The sequence below is a fragment of the Paralichthys olivaceus genome, chromosome 14, assembly GCF_024713975.1.
Source record: "Paralichthys olivaceus isolate ysfri-2021 chromosome 14, ASM2471397v2, whole genome shotgun sequence".
Taxonomy (NCBI): Eukaryota; Metazoa; Chordata; class Actinopteri; order Pleuronectiformes; family Paralichthyidae; genus Paralichthys; species Paralichthys olivaceus.
In genome coordinates, this window is record NC_091106.1 from 7,261,741 (window position 1) to 7,278,567 (window position 16,827).

The following is a 16,827-nucleotide window of genomic DNA, read 5'->3' on the forward strand; positions in this document are numbered from 1 at the left end:
ATCGCTTAAAACAGTGAATTCAGGTGGTCAGATAGTGAGTTTCTCATTTACTCAGTCACACAAACTGCTGAAAAAGTCTTGATATTGAGTAAATGAAAAATGAATTAAAGCTACCACTGTAATCTTGGTTACAATGTTTAGTTTTGTATCCACTGATTTACACAAACATTGGAAAACAATGACTGAAGGCTAAAGCTACACCTTTGATTAAGATGGTTTCTCATTTACTCAGTCTCACACAAAAACGTTTCACTTTTATTTCATTTTTGGTTAAGATGGAGGCTGTCTTAATCACTCACTTACACAAACTGACGAAAAACTATTAAAGCAGCAAAGTAAGACTAAAAGTAGAGTTTTGGGTTAAGATGGTGCGTAATAACTCAGTTACACAAACTGCAGAAAAACGCTTAAACGGTGAATTAAGACAAACTGTATTCTTAGTCAGGTTGTTGAGTTTCTTAATCACTCAGTTACACAACCTGTAGAAAAATGTGTGTGTTTGGGTCTAAACAGGTCTAAACACATAATAGTCCCACATGCATCATGTAATCAAACTAAATTATAAGTATATGGTCGCAGCCATGTGAAGCTGTTTTGTTTCATTTGAGGGAAAAAATGGTTTGATGGATGAAAAAGGGAAGTAAGATTAATATTTGTAAAATAATGTAAAGTTGTGTAAAGAGGGTGACACCAGATGAGATGATGAGATGTATCTACAAGCAATGTTTTTGTGCTCTCGTCAACATGTTTACAGATGTGGTAACATTCGGCCTGAGGGTGGTGCTAGAGGAAAGTCATTGCGGTGACACATTCATGAGATACTAGTGTACACAGGTTGTGTAACATTGGGTAGAGTAATAATGATGTAACCATGTTTCTCCTTGTATAATCAATATACATATGATTCTATAATATGTAGTACATTGTAATCAACAACATGTGCAAATCTGTGTATAACATTGGCCCATAGCAGTTACGATCCTCAGATGAGGGCTTGACAATTGTTTCTATATTTCATTTTACCCCATCGATGATGATATGTTGTGGTTTCTCTCTTGTGATAAATGTACCTATTGTAAGTCGCTTTGGACAAAAGCGTCTGCTAAATGCACTAAATGTAAATGTAAATGTGCAGCCCCATAGATCATCTTATTGGGCTGAAGAAGAAAAGGACACATTTAGTAATACAAACAGAGTAAATGACATTCAATCATCTCAAACCAAGAATAGACAAAAAAGGTTGTTCAGGAATACATCAAAACAAAAAGAATCAGTTTAAACAAAGAAAAGCATGGTTGTAAATAATAAGATGAGGCGGCTGAATTCCATTTAGCTGCTTTGGATTCATGGTCCTTGAATTGTACACGTTGGCTCACTGTCACTGAAATAGTGGTGGAATAGAATGGAAACATCTAATAACAACTGCTACTATTAGAACAAGTCATAATATCTGCCGTGTTAATTATGATACTTTACTGATTTAATTGGATAAAGAATTTAGTTTAACACCAGGCACAAATGAGCCAGAAAATACATATTTGTAAAACATTTTATTTACAAATGACAAATATTGCTGAGGACAGGCATCATGAGTCAGGCATCATAAATCATTCACACTCACTCACAAGTGTGTAACTGTTGCGCTCTACATACTGTCGTGTCAATTCTGAGCAGATTTCAGAACTTCAGGTAAGTTAAGACAGCTTTCATTAAGAAAAATCACAGGGTCAAGAAAAGAGTTGGTTGCAGCACATTACAAAACGTAACCTCATGTTTTGAGGTAGCTTTGGCCAAAAGTTACATTTTCACTTTTGTGTTTGTTTCACAAATCATCTAATCATCAAATCAAAATTAATTTAATTTCCTATGTAACAAATACTTTGGGTGCTTTGGCTGAACAAGCAGATTTTAAGACACAGTGACGCTGCAGGTGGTATTCTGCTTCAAGGGTCAGGTGACAAAGAATTTAAGTTACAGTTTATTTACATCAGAACAATAACCACCTGTCATGGATATGGGTTTACAGATCCACAATTACATGTCATAATCACCATCCTTTGTTTAACATGATAGAGAAATACTATCATTCACACAACGGTGGGTTACAGTTTTACCAACTTAAAATCACCAATATACTTAAACATTACATTTACTCTAAAAAACAGCTGACACTTGTCAGTGCTGTAAAAAATAAAAATAAAAAAAATAGGCAAGGACAGGCATTGCACTTTACCCATGCAGTCAGTAAAATATATTTGATCACACATATTCTCAGTCCATGTACTTTTCACACTGGTAACAAAGTGTTGCATCACCCAGAGTAAGTTGTCCTTTGGTTCATGTCATGTGGCAGCAGGATTGTTTTCTTTAGTATCAGTTTCAACATTGGAAAGTTTGTGTTTTTGGTGAGAAAATGTCTCGGTCATCATTCACACTTTCTAAGAGTTCACCTTCTTTCTACTTTATTCTCTTCAACAATCTTTGGATAGCAGTTAGGGTGCCATCTGGGAAAGATGCAGAGACATGACATTTCTTAACAAAAATGCAACTAAATGCATTTAAATAGGTGAGAGTACCCGTGGTGTTGTGTGTATTCATACCTCAAATCGACTATAAACTTTCCTCTCCTTCCTCATGCTCTGGATCCTCTCCAGCAGCTTCTCCTTCTCCTGTGTTGACTTGGGCTCTCCTCTGTTCAGCGTTCTGATCCCTCTCTCTTTCTCCCGCTTGGCGTTTTTGTCAGCTTCATCTTCTTTCTCGTCGTCGGTGACAGGAGCCTCTTTGGTGGCCTCGTTCCTGCTCTGGCTGTTGGCAGAAATCTGCTCCAGGAGCAGCTTTGTGTCGTCTCGGAGGTTACTGCTTGCGAGCACGTTGGCAGTTGATGACTGGTAACGAGACTGGCTGGATTTCTGCTGCTTGGACTGTTGTGACGGAGGAACGGCTTCGGTTGTTATGGTCTCTGCCACTTCCGAGCAGTTGTTTTGGCTCAGTTGTTCATTTGCCTTTTCACTTCTGACAGACTCCTGTGTTGTACCTTTATTGACTTTGTTTGTGGCCTCGACGTCCTCAGCTTTTTTCTCAACAGGGTCAGGCAAGTCAGGCTCTTTGCTAATTTCTCTCTGTTGATCTACTTTACTCTTTTCAGTAGGTTCAAGTGGCTCTGAAGGTTGGCTTTCTGAACTCACAGATTCAGGTGAAGGCTCTGGAGGGATATTTGAGGTAGGCTCAGTTGGGCTAGACGATCCTGGAGTATCATTTAAGTCTGTAACAACCTGCTTGGGGAGAAAGAGTGTGTCTGTGGGGCTGCATGAGGACATGTTGGTTTCTGCTTTTTCAGCCTCAGGGGACAAAACTGCCCCAGCCGACTCACTTAGAGGAGAGGAAGCTGATGATGTTTCAACAGGAGTAGGAGTGACAGATCCTGTCAGGTCAAGTTCAGATGGTGGGGTTGCTTGCGTCAGTGCATCTTGTGGAGATGCTTTTGATGTGGACTGGGAAGCATCAGCAGTGATTTCTGGATTGACGGGAGAGCATGTTTCTGATGGGGCATCAGGCAGGAGGTTGAGAGAAATAGTCTTAATTTGATCAGGGCTGGAAGTGGAGCTTTCCAGATCAGATACATTAGTTAGAGCTGATTTGGGTGATGGATTAGGACTTGGAGGTGCGCCATCAGATTTGACTTCCTCTGGTGATGCAAGAACCTCAGACTTCTCTGCAGCAGTTTCTGAATTAACTACACCTTTTTCTGGAGGTGTGGGAGCACAAGAGTTTTCAGACATTTCCGATTCTAAATTTGCAGAATCCTTTGCTGAAAGGGTCTCAGATGACTTCAACAGGGAAACAGGCTCCGCAGACTCAGAGGGTGTTGATTCTGCAGTGGCTTCTTCAACCATTTGTGATTTGGTTGGATGACTTGGACTGATCTGTGCACCAGAATCTGACAGGAGGGGATCAGAGGAAGAGCTTTGAACTGACGGGTGAGAAGAACTCATTTCTGATCCAGTCGGTTGTTTGGATAGCGGTGCAGGTGAAACCTGTACTGGTTCAGGTATCTGTGTTTTAGAATCCAATGCAGCTGGTACCTCCACTGAGCTGGGAGTGAGAGAACTGGACTCCTTTGGGGTAGAATCACAGCTTGAGATTTCATGTTTATCTGTACCCTGTGCAGGAGAGGAAACATCAGCAGGGGCACTGTTTGTTGATGTAGGTGGATTACTTAAGCTACTCTCTGTTACAGTAGGTTTTGACAGCTTTGAGTCTTCAAGAGGAGATTCAGTCTCTGCAGCATCCAACAAAGATGATGCTGGAGTACTGGTTTTTTCAGATGAATCCCCAGATGGTGACGTATTAGACATCTTTTCTGGAGAGGCTTTTGGAACAGGTTCCTCCTTTTTATCACTGGTCTTGTTTTTGAGATCAGTTGGTTTCATTTGAGCCTTTTCTTTGCTCTTTTCGGCCTCTGCAGCCTTTTCTGCTCTGCGCTTTGCTGCCAGCTCTTTGAAAAACATGAACCTTGCATCAGGATCATTCATATCTATATATGCTGGAGTGCTGAGCAAAGATTTGGGTGCTTTTGCTGGTGGATCAGGTTGGGGAAGCTCAGCTTCAGGAGGCTTGGATTGAGAAATTGATGGTGAAGAATTATCTTGCTCGACATCCGGTAGTTTTAATGACTCCCCTGTACTGTTTCCTGAAAGATCATTTGAATCTTTTATCTTTGATGGATCTTTATCTTCTGTCTTGGATGTTTCTGTGGTCGAGTTATCAATAGTGTGCGACTTTATGTAACGTGTCCATTCCAAAGGTTCTCGCCTTTTTCCCAAAACCTGTGAAAAAAAAGGCAGTTTTGTCTGTTCTGCTTCGTTTGTGTCACTTTTCTCATCCTGTTGCCCTTGAGCGGTTTTGGTATCTTGAGGAGCATGCTGCTGCTCAAGTGAGCTGAATATCAGAGAGGATCGTAACCTGGAGCTCCTTGGTGCTGCAGCGTTGTACTTCCTCCGGAATGACTCATCCCTTTGAAGGCCGGTGATTTTGGGCTCTTTCAGTTCCACTTCCTCTGCCTTCTCCACTTCTGCTGTGGACGATGACTCTGAAGGTGTTGGTGTTGTTTTGGTTTCTGCTGCCACTACAGGAGGTTCATCTGGCACTTTTTTTGGCTGCTCTCGCACAGTGGTTTTGGCATAACTTGGCATCTGACTTGCCCTGGGTATTGCAGGTACCCGAAACTCTCTGACGTTAGGGATTTTAGGAAATGTTAAATCTACGCCTGTAGCTGTTTGCTGTATTGGGTTTGATGTCTCTTCAAAAGGATCTGGTCCCTGAGGTGGTGCCGTAGGCAGGCCTTCATCTCCTGGATTATCACATGCACTGAGGTATGAGCTAATCCTCCAGCTTCTCAGCCCTCGTTTCACCGTGGGGTCCTTGCGGTCAGTGTAAGGCTCCTGGAAAAACTGCTTCTGATCTGTTGGATTTGAGGGGGGGGGGGACGTTTGACAAGCATATAGCTGACCTAAACTCTGTCTTCTAGGGTGAGGTGAACTAAACGGTAAATCTGCTGAAGGTACTAATTTGTCCGAGCTCTGGTCGAAGTCCACATTTCTGGTAGATGATAAATAGTTAAGCACGGGGTCAAAGCTATCAGGTGGTTGCATCTCTTGTGAAATAACAGGTTCAGAGTATTGATCTGCTGAATGAAAGTCTTGATCCCAGAACTTGTCATAGGCACTGTAATCTGCTTCTGGTCCTGTTATAGGCGCTGGGTAGGGCTGCTGCCCCCTGTGAAACTGCCTTCCCTGGTTCTCAGGCTCCTGCACCCCCTGTTGCTGCAGGAATGGGTAAGAGAAACGACCCTGAACACCTTCAGCGTAACTGTGACGTTTGAAAGCAGAACTGTCAAGCATGGTTATTCTGGAGGGGCCCTGGTCATAAGGCAGATCCTTGCGAGGTTGCTGGGGGGAAAATCTACCGTACACATCTGGAGAGCCGTGCAGGGCTTCCTGTCTTTTGAACGGCATCATTCTTCGGTCAACGTTCATTCGTTCATCAAAGGAATGTCTCGTCCGTTCCTCTGGATGACTGGTGTCCAGCGATAGAAATTTCCTGGGCTCCCTGAGCAGTGCAGTTCTTTCACTTAGATATTGCCTCTTTTGTGATTGGCCAAAATCTTCCATTGCAGCAGGCACATTTTCAAGCATCAGCGGCTGAGACTGAGCAAACAGAATCCGAAACTCTTCATCAAAGGTTGACACCAGCTTTCCTAGGAAAAGGTGCGCCATAGAGCGGTGAAGCTTCTCAAAAGACCACATGAAGCTGGAAAAAGCATGACAAGAAGTGGGAATTATTAGAAGCACTTCAATCCAGTTTTGTAAAACAAACAGATGCCTTTTTACAAATGTGTGTGTCAAGTTGTAGAGGTGCGGCTTTCTGTGGCAACTTGTAATATCTTCACCTGTAGTTTCCACTCAGCACAGCCCTGCAGTCTGTCAACAGGAAGCGATTCATCATCTGACCTTTGAAGGATTTCCCTGAGCGACAGTGATAGGTGACGCCGGACACTGTCCTCACACGTAAAAACTGCAACACACACATGAAATCAGCCAATCATGTTGAATGTTGAGACACATCTAGTGGTGTTAAAGGTCCAGTGTGTAAGATTTAGGTGAAAGGGAACTATTGGTAGAAATTTAATGTAGAATAATCCTCATGATGTTTTCACTAGTTCGTTTCATCTAAATTGTATGAATTGTAGTTTTCTTTACCCCAGAAAATGCCCTTTATATTTAAACACTTCATATTTGCATCAAGGGGACCCTCTCTATGGAGGCGGTCATGTTTTTTAGTCCAGACTGGACAAATTAAGCACCTTTTTTATTACAACTGAAGGCTACCACAGGTTCTTTTTCATGTTTGGAAGGGGAGGGCGAGGTGAGGGGTGCTGCAACATGCAATTTTAATACTAGATATCACTAAATTCTACACACTGTACCTTTAAGTGTTTTTAATTGCAATTTGAGCTAGGTGGCAGCATTGCATTAGCACAGCCTTTGAGATCAGGAGATAGAAAATGGCTGCATTTCAACTTCTCTTTTACAGTCATATGCAGTTACAGTGATTTCTATTCATCTATTCAACTGTCTATATTCACTGTACACATCAGGGACAATACATATTATTTAACATGAATGTGAAGTAAATGCACCTGAGCAGGAACTTAGATACACATAAGGTAAAAATTAAACATCCACATTAGTGCTACAGGCATTACCAATAGCCACATAGCACACAAAGTGAAAGCAAACATGCAGCAACTGACAATCACAATAACTCAACACACCAGACAAAACATCATATGTCCTTATGACGGTATATAGTATGTAAGACTCACGCTGCCTGATGGAGCAACATGAAGATGTTAAATATTGTGTTCAGGGTAGTTCAGTAACTGTGCTCAATAAGTGTCCACCAAAATTGTGTAATACATTTCTAATAGTTAAGTCAGTTGGAGCTGGTGTGTACCTCCTATATTTGTGTTTGTCATGAATGGAGAAAACCGGTAACAGATAACATAAGTAAAGATCTGTGTTTATCTTACAGTCAACAAATAGACGCAAGAAAAGTCCAAAAGCAGCTATGTTTCACCACTGTGTGACTTCCACGTGTCTGCCAAGGATCAGAGCCATTCATTCCTGCCAAAATTATAGGCCGCAAATATATATTTTTACTTCCCAAAACATTTGGACAGTATAGGTTTTGGCAAATGTTGCTCAAACTATGTATTTGGTGCTCAAGTTAATATATTTAAAGCTGCTCTGTGTACATGTAAATGTCTGTGGCAAAGAAAAACTACAATGTCCATGTTCCTCAAAGTAAAAGTCAGTGGAGCAGTTGTTTTTGGAGTTCTATGACACAAAGGAACAAACAATATCAGACTTAAGAAACACTTAATACCTGTTATTAGGATTAGTTCATTCATGTTTTTTCCAACTTTTCATTGAATTTGTTCATAATAACAAAAATATCATTGGACATATACTTTAGTAGTTCAAAGTACATAAGCATCTTTTTTTTATCTGCTAGTCAAACTCTAGTCAAAGCTTAAATTAGTTAATTAATTATTATTGCATTTGTAAATATCTATCATTGTTATAGTAAAAAGAAGGGTTTATTAAAATGTCTTATTCACTACAGCTTCTAGTTTCTCCTCTCGATCAAAAATGTAGAATAGTAGACACACTGACTGGGAGTAAATGCAATCTATAAAGCGAAGTCTTAAAGGACTCACTTGAATGCTCTGTAGATCGACCCTGCAGTTGGTCACCATGTTGACGAAGTGATGTGTGTTCTGCTCATCTAAAATGATGTAGACGGCAACATTCCTCATGGCAGCATTGAGAATATCCGCAAATATGTCAACATCAGTAAACATGTCCATCACCACAGCAATGACCTGAGAAAATAAAACCACAAACACAACCAACGTGAAAACAAAACTGACAGGACAAGTTGACTCTGTCTGTCTGGCATGAAGGTGTCTCGTAGAGGAAGTGAGCGGCAAACCTGCTGAGCGTTCTTGATAAGTCGCCGGGCCTGCTCCTTGATGCTCGGCATGTCAGGCTCAGGGGGGCTGACCAGTGTGGTGATCTCCGTGGGCCCGATGAAGTGATGCAACTGAGGCCAGCCGAGGTCCAGACCCGGGACTTCCAGGTCCGAGTGAATCGGCCAGTAAGTGTCTGAGGAGCCATCTGCCCCGGTCTCCAGGACGGGTTGTTCAGGGTGGTGGCTCTGATGAGGGGCCTGAACAGATCCCTGGATGTACTGAATCTCAGGCGTGGACAGGAAGTCCACCACATCGGCAAACTGGAGGAACTTATAGTATCCCTCCAAATCCTCCTCAACCAGTGCGTCGATAGCTATGCGGTACTCTTCCCGATAGTGAGGAGGGAGGTAGTTGGGGTCCAGGGGATTATCCCCAGCAGAGGAACACTGAGAGCGTCGTGCCATACTGGAAACTAGAGGGGGGGGGGGGGCACACACAATGAATTAATTATCTCGGCCAACAAGGTTGTTTTGTCCACTTGATTGTTGGTTGGTTTGTTAGATTGTAAGCGAGATTGCAAATGAAACACAGGGTGGATTTCCACAAAACTTGTTGGAAGGTTGGGACATATGAAAAACATTTCTTTAACACTGTGAGATCTGGCTGGAGAGTTTCAATAATGTCTCAGAGAATAACTCATGGTTCTTGATAACAAAAATCTGGCATGTTTAGGAGACTGATTTATGAATGTGTGAAATTTGGTGCGGATCCAAATAAAAATCTGGAATTTAAATGTTAAAACAAAATCTAAATTCATAAGGGAATGAAGCTGGGCCCAATGCTGGGCCTTGGAGGAGCAATGTGCTCTACTGAGCGCCATCCTTACTGAATATAGAATCAATCACTTCTATACCACACATTTGTTTCAGCTAGACAGTGTTGAATAAGATTCAATTACAGGTCAGATTACATTTCGAGGACATCCTTAAACTCTGGAAACTAGCTACGGGAAGTTTGTGACGCTTTATAAACTAAATTACTAAGCAGGAGAGAAAATAATCAATAAATTACATTTCTTTGTTTAATGACTTGTGTAAGATATTTCATCGTGACACATCATGTTAATCTACAGTCGAAAAATACATGCCTGAACTGGTTAGAGTCTCAGTTAGATTTTTTTTTTTTTTTGCATGCTTTAGCCGAATGGAGATACAATGTCAACATCAGAGAAACAGTGAAACCGTAAATGTAAAATGAACTTCAGTCGTGCCGCTCTGTTCTACAGCTCAGCCTCAGTAGAGACTTCTGAAGTCAGTGGTTTCATCTCACCCTGATCAGATCTGCGGATTCCAGCTCGTATCTCAGTGATCGGACTCGCAGCAGCAGCTCAGGGTGAAGCAGAGGAATCTGACCACAGGACAGATGATCATGGGTGCGGCTCCTCCCTCTGAACCAAAAAACCAAAGTCTGCGTTTGCAAGTTCACGTAAAGCCTCAGAAACGAGACGAGCCAAAGGAAACAACGCGCTCCAAAGAAAACCCACGGCAAACAGAAAAACAGGAAGACGGGATTCAGAGAGTAAACTGCGGACTGAATAGTTTTGGCGGAGGACAGAAAAGTTAGAGCAGGAATTTACTGACTTGTTTCCACAGATGTGTCGCGTCACAGAGCTGTAACACAGGTATGTGTGTGTGAGTGTCCATATGTTACACTTCCCCTCCTCAACTTCAGATCACACTGACTCACCTCAGTGATAATATCAATCTTCAACTCGATCAAAGTTCAGACCCGTCATCTCATCTGGTCTCTTCCTCCATGTTTTATTTTTCCTCCTCCGCGGTGGCGTCGCGCCTCGAGTCCACCAGGGACTTGTCCAAAGTGTCGGTGTTACGCAGCCTTTTCCTCCGTCGTCACCAGCGGAACCAGTTTGCTGTCACGCCAGAGGCATGTCAGAGAGAATGTGGCAGACTCAGAGGCTCTCTGCGTCTCTGAGGGAAGCTTCTCTGTCGACACACTTCGCCCCGCCTCGACTGGAGCTGAGCGCTTTACGCAGTGTCCATGTTCGTCCTGAGGCAGCGGAGCCCTGCACATGTGTCCTCATCCCACCGAGGACCCACTGCTCAACGCACATGCTCCATCAGCCTGTTAGTGTTTGACCAGCCCACAATCACACCAACGCTTCACTCACACACTCACCTGTCCTGCACGTGTTGGACTCCAGGGGCGGGTCGAGGATTTCTATACATCAGGGGCCACTTTGGAGGGGATACAGGGTGGCACTGGACCGAGGTAAAACCTGATTGAGCCCTGAAGTGCCTCAGTCCTGTCTCACAGAAAAAGGAAAAACTAGTCACTTACAATACTAACAATAAAAGGACAATTTGTGTGTTTTATAGTGCACAATGTGCTTGAACGAGAAATCATTTTGAAAATAATGTCAATGATGTAAACAAGTAATGATTTGAATGTGCACCCAACTGAATTGTGCATGGATGTTGGACATATAATTGGCCCCTCTGTGTAAATTGTAACCCCTTAATGGCCCCCGAAAAATCTATAGTGTCCCAAAATCATATATGTCCAATTATATGTCGAGTTCTTTTACTAAGTACTATATAAATAACGTTTATTTTCATTATTACTATTATTATCAACATGCCATGGCCCCTTGGGGATCCCAGGCTCAAAGGGGCCTGCAATGCTCAAGGTGAACCATGATTGCAGATTCATTTTCATTCTTTTACTTCTTTATCTGGTAATTTATTCATTATTTATTTATCTGGTAATGGTACCACTAAAGCACAGTGTACCTGACTTAAATGATAATGATAATATTAATATTATTATTATTAGGTCTTTTTGTGGGGGGCTCATGAGTTAAAATCGAAATGTTCGATTTTCGATCTTATGAACCACTTCAAGTGTTTTACAGTACAACTCGTATACACATTCATATAGAGCTTCTACTTCAGAATGTGTATCAGAGGTATTGAACCACTGACCCTCTGAATTCTGGACAATGTTCTCTACCTCCTGGTGCAACGCCAGTTCAGCCAGTTCTGGTAATAAAACTTTTGTAAATGGTGACTCATTAAACAGTATTTTGAAAAAAAGGCTGGTACTCTGGAATTAGGAAATTAAACCTAATCATAATTAAAGAGATGTCTTACTATGATGTAGATGTCAACAAACAACAATGATTGCAGAGATGATTGCTCAGCCACCATTCTTTGATGACGGTGAAGTCTTGTTACACAAACAAAACAGAGGAGCAGCACAAAGTGACCAAGACAAAGCATGAGGGAAAGGCTTCCTCTGTAAACATTGTGCCATTCATTCTTTTCTTCATTGACAATTGTCTTACAGTATTTACAGTAGTGGCCACTGACTGAAGTAACGTTACCCTGGCAGATCTGCTGTGTAATCTTTACTTTGTGGTCTATTAGGAGTGTGGAAGCCTCGCTGTGAAGTTGGACCAGGGCCATGTGGATTCCAGGAAAAGAACCTTGTCTCTCATGTTTTCTTAAACCCTGAAAGGAGAGAGACTAAATACACTGTTTTTTTTTTTTTGAGGCTTTTTCTATGCTCACAGCTCAAATAGCCTGATTAGGATGGAATCCGATGTTACTGAAGAAAGAGAAGTGATGCAACATAGCTGCTCAAGTGATTCATAGACAATCCCTTATTGTTTCATATAGACACCACCCAAGGCACACAGAGGAGCAGTTGCATTAGCGGCATCAAAATGAGTGTTTACTCAGTTCATAGATAGTTGCTACACAACATACCATCACTGCTCTCTTTTAACCCCTGTGGCTTGTAGAAAAGGAAATGCATAGCTGGTTTGGTGTCCTGGTTTTTGGTTTTGTGACTGACAGCTTTTGATTATGAAACACACTGGAGTCATCCCCCTCCATAAAACATCTCCAGGAATGTAGATTAGATAGAAGATTCAAGTGTCCACATGGAGGCCTTGTAAAATAAGTATGGCTCACCCAAAGTATTAAAATACATCTCATGCCTGCAGATTCGTCATATTTTACTCTTAACTGTACTTGGATGTGATTGCTGCTCTTCATATGTTCTGCAATAAAGAATATGATCCTGTTGACTAATCGACATTATCTTCTGTAGATGTGACTAATGCAACCTGAGAGGTTTGGTCCCTAATGATCATCCAGCATGCCATGTGTCAGACCCCCAGCGGATCCCAAGTATCAGCTGGAACAAGCTCAGTAGATAACACGCTGGTGATGAAATATTTAATCCTACACTTGATTGAATGAACGTGACTCTGTAAACTTCCGCTTAGGTGAATCAACAGTAACACAGCGGAGAGGGATATTTAGATTCAAGGCAGAACAGGAAATAGAAGGTAACTTAATGACGTCAAAGTAATAGCCGACCACTGAATTCATTTCTGATGAATATAAAAGAATGGTGAAGTCTTAGGGTGAGGCTGGACAGGTATTGGCAGGTTGTTCGTTCATGTGGGCACTCACTGTCTAAACTTGTCAATCGGCAAAAAAGACACTGAAATAAGTTTCTACAATTATTGTAAAATGGGCCATTATAATGTGTGGATATATAGTATTCATGTTCCCCAGACGATAAATCGCCCTGATCTCTAGACTTTTCATCTACCACCATGAGGGTGACAGGGGTTTTGAGTGAAAAGTCTTTTAAACTATAATTTATTAACTTTGCTAATGGCTCAAATCTTCAGCTACATGGTCCAGTATTTTGGTTCAAAATATCATACAAGCCCCCACCTTACTTTGTGTTAATGCTAATTGGATAGAAATGCTACACTAAGATGGTGGACTATATATACATTTATAACCTCAGCATGTTAGTATTGTCTTCGTGAATTTACTGATTTTAGCTTTTAGCTAATTTTAGCTACTGTAGAAACTTAATCAACTGTATTTGTGTGTGAATGAAATAACTCAACAACACATGGACAGATTTTCACCAAACTGGAAATATCTTTCCAGAGGGTATCACCAGATGACTAACTTTTGGAGCTGTTCGGTCAAAGGACAAGATCAAGGTGAACAAAATGTTTTCTCAAAGATACCTTCACAAGTAATGCTTGTATTGATAAATTACAAAAAATAAATGTTCATAAATTATTTTATGATAAGTGACATCATGTAGAAGTCACAACCTATTATTATTATTATTAATCAAGATTCGAATTGATCATAGGAATGACATCACCGTAACGTCACCATGAAGACAGGAAATGATGTTGTATAGGCAGATAATTCATTAACTGTTGCAACATTGGAGATTTGTTTGTTTGTTTGTTGTAACTTTTTTTTAGCATTGCCTGATTCAAGTCTGTACAGTGTGTGTGCAGGGTGTGCATCACCCCTAGAACCATTTTCATTGGTATCTTTGGTCAGTGGAACTACAAACAGTTGCTGCTAAAGTACTTCAAATCTCCTGTGACCAAACGTTTTTATCTACATGGGAGATTATGAGTTAATCTTTTGTTTATAGCATGGGGATTTGTGATGGTGATGATAAGGAGAGAGCAGGAGGAGGAAGAGGATGAGAAAACAGAGGAAAAGGGAAGAGCGGCAGCTGGAGAATCTATTTCTGCACACATCGTTTGATGGAGAGGAAAAGGAACACTTAAGCAGTTCTCGAGGAGGTGAGATCAGCCAGTCCTGCTGAGATGATGGAGGCGGAATTAAGAGGATGACTAATCTGCACAGTCTCAAACGAACGTGTCACTACACTTGGACTGGACTGAGGACTTGCCCTAACATAGCCAATAATCTCTTAATCATTCTGTGATTCAGATGAGATTATGAAATTCTTACATATTTATATATGATTCATAAACTAGAGAACTGCCATGATTTGATTTTAGATTTGATTTGACTTGATTTTATATTTAGAAGGTGTGAGAGACTGCCATCATCATCATAGAGGAAAGACGGGCTTGACTATATTTGTCACTTGGAAAGGCCACGACAAATTCCACAGATGATTGTATACCTACAACATTTTGTGTCTCTAAGAGATGCGACACACGTTTCAGTGTCAGTGAGCGCTGTGCACTTCTTTTCAGAGGAGGCTGGGGTTGTTGAGCCAGAGATCATTACCTCGCTGGTGTGGAGAGGAGCAGATATAAACACGTAGGTGAAACAAAACCACAACAGTATAAACAACAGGCTCCTGTCAGTGTGAACTGTAAAGACACACAGCGGCATGAAGGTGAGGAATGGTTGTGTTTAAACTGAATGGGCCACGTCGGGGTGGTGCACACTTTGCTGCAACTGGATACTGACCTCACTTCACACAATGGGCGTACTACGCAGCAGCAGGTGTGTATTTGTATCTGATTTGACTGTCACTTTGTTTGTTGTCAGTGTTTGTATATTTCAACGTGTATTTTCCCTGTATACTTCCTTGTGATTTGTGTCAGGACTTATTTTGTCTCTATTTCTGAATCCCTTCTAGTTACATTTTGGCCTTCTGTTGTAAGTGCACGTTCCCAAAATTTACTTCACGATCATCAACCAGCGGACAATAATCCTCCCTCCCTACTGACGTACCTACCCATCTTTTTGTGTGTACCTGTGTGAACAATTGCATTAGCTTGTACACTTGTGTGCCTGTATAACAGGAGTATAGCAACAGGAGAGGCCGTTCTTTGAAATCCTTGTAACCCGAGTTTCTGTAACACTAAGAGAGCATGTGAGCACAGCAGGGGAAAAAGCAGAAAGCTACTCTGTGACCTGAGAGGCACACATCCAGTTCTGACCCCACCCAGCCTCAAACATACCATTTAACAATGTACATTTACACAGACCAGAGGGAGAATGGCTATCTATACAATGACATCATGTTTGCTACCTCACAGTAGAAAATATGAAGAAAAAAGAAAACTGCAATGATGATTTACATTTTGCTATAGGCCTACTGTCTGGGCTTACATCAACTTTTTGTCTTGCCTGACTAGTTTCCATCTCTATTGTATTGTATCCTGTTGAATATCCTGCAGCTGCAGCACATACTGGAATGTCCTGCCTGCATTGAGATAAGAACACACGTCCCATGCAGGACAAACATCATATCCCCTCAATACATCTTTGATGCAAAGACACAACAATAGTGGTCATTTTTCCTCAGCCGACAAAGGAAGCACTGGGGCAAAAGTGAGAGCCAGGGAGAGAGAGAGTGGCGGATGTATAACCAATGATGACATAATCAAAATAAAATTAATGATTACTCTGATGTCGCTGCCCTCTATCTGGTTGAACCCTGTGGTTCAAGTGCAAAAGAGGCTGCACACGCAGAGCCGGCCACACGTCTGTCAGTGCGTCCTTTCATACTTCCAGTGACCTTTCAGGTTGTGCTGTTTACTTTACTGTTCTGTGTGTGCGTATACCTGTGGTTTGCTTGTTCGTGGCATAGAAGAGTAGTTGGCAAACATTCAAAGATCAGCGCTGCAAAGCTGCAGAGCTACTAAACCATGCCAGGTTAGCTCTAGTGCTGCCAGGGGGAAGGATTTATATATGATGTAGATTACGCATGTGTAGATTAGGGGTTATCTAGCCAAGATTCTTTGGGTCAGGAATGTGGCCAGATTCACAAGATCAAGAAGGATATAACAGGTTGGGATCATGTTGCTGCATGAGAAGAGTTTGGTTTGCCGTTCACCAAGAATTTCAAACACAAACATCGACATGAGCTTTCTGACGTTTCTAAATTGTTTGTTTGCTGCATTTTTATCTTTATTTGGCTGTAAGAGCCTTGTCTGGTGGGGACTCAAACCAAGCTCCAACACTTCCCTGCTACAGAGTTTCTCATCTACAGACACGGAGCCTGAAAATGGACTGTGGCTTTCCAAGGGGCAACCAGGTCACAGGTCTCACCTTTTCAAATGAGACACGTTTGCTGTGTATAAACAAGGACTGTGAAATTAATCAAATACAATATTTTTGGTTTTCTCAAATACACAGTGTGGAAATTTTGAAAATGGACAAGTAGACCTCTACTTTTTCATTTTTCTCTCTTCATCACTTCATTTGTTTTTCTTCATGCAGTCACTTGAGGATAGTGTGTTGTGTTCCATCTATCATTCAACCAGACCCAGGTTCAGGTTGGACTGCATTGAGATTGAGACTCTCTGCCTGGTCAAAATATGCAAACAGCGCTACTCCCTGGACAGCCTTGTCATAGCATTTTATTCTGTTGAGGTCATCCACGCCCAAGGCCAAAGTTAAGCAACCTAGCAACATAATTTTGGCAGTGTTGCTGTAACAGCCAGG

At 41.6% G+C, this 16,827-nt stretch overlaps 1 protein-coding gene across 3 annotated transcripts; it reads right to left on the reverse strand.

Moving 5' to 3' along the window:
* Positions 1-1,535: 1,535 nt before the first annotated feature.
* fam83ha (family with sequence similarity 83 member Ha) lies at positions 1,536-10,750 on the reverse strand. Of its 3 annotated transcripts, XM_020095391.2 has the most exons (8): positions 10,283-10,376; positions 10,177-10,206; positions 9,866-9,983; positions 8,557-9,008; positions 8,282-8,446; positions 6,449-6,573; positions 2,601-6,309; positions 1,536-2,504 (listed from the first exon to the last, which is right to left on the reverse strand). In XM_020095391.2, the coding sequence occupies exons 4-8, from the start codon at positions 8,998-9,000 to the stop codon at positions 2,493-2,495; spliced, it is 4,455 nt and encodes a 1,484-aa protein (XP_019950950.2). In that variant the 5' UTR covers positions 9,001-9,008; positions 9,866-9,983; positions 10,177-10,206; positions 10,283-10,376; the 3' UTR covers positions 1,536-2,492. The 3 variants fall into 3 exon arrangements, with proteins under 3 accessions (XP_019950950.2, XP_019950944.2, XP_019950938.2); XM_020095385.2 differs by lacking the exon at positions 10,177-10,206 and having other exon boundaries at positions 10,283-10,750; XM_020095379.2 differs by lacking the exons at positions 9,866-9,983; positions 10,177-10,206 and having other exon boundaries at positions 10,283-10,750.
* Positions 10,751-16,827: the final 6,077 nt, after the last annotated feature.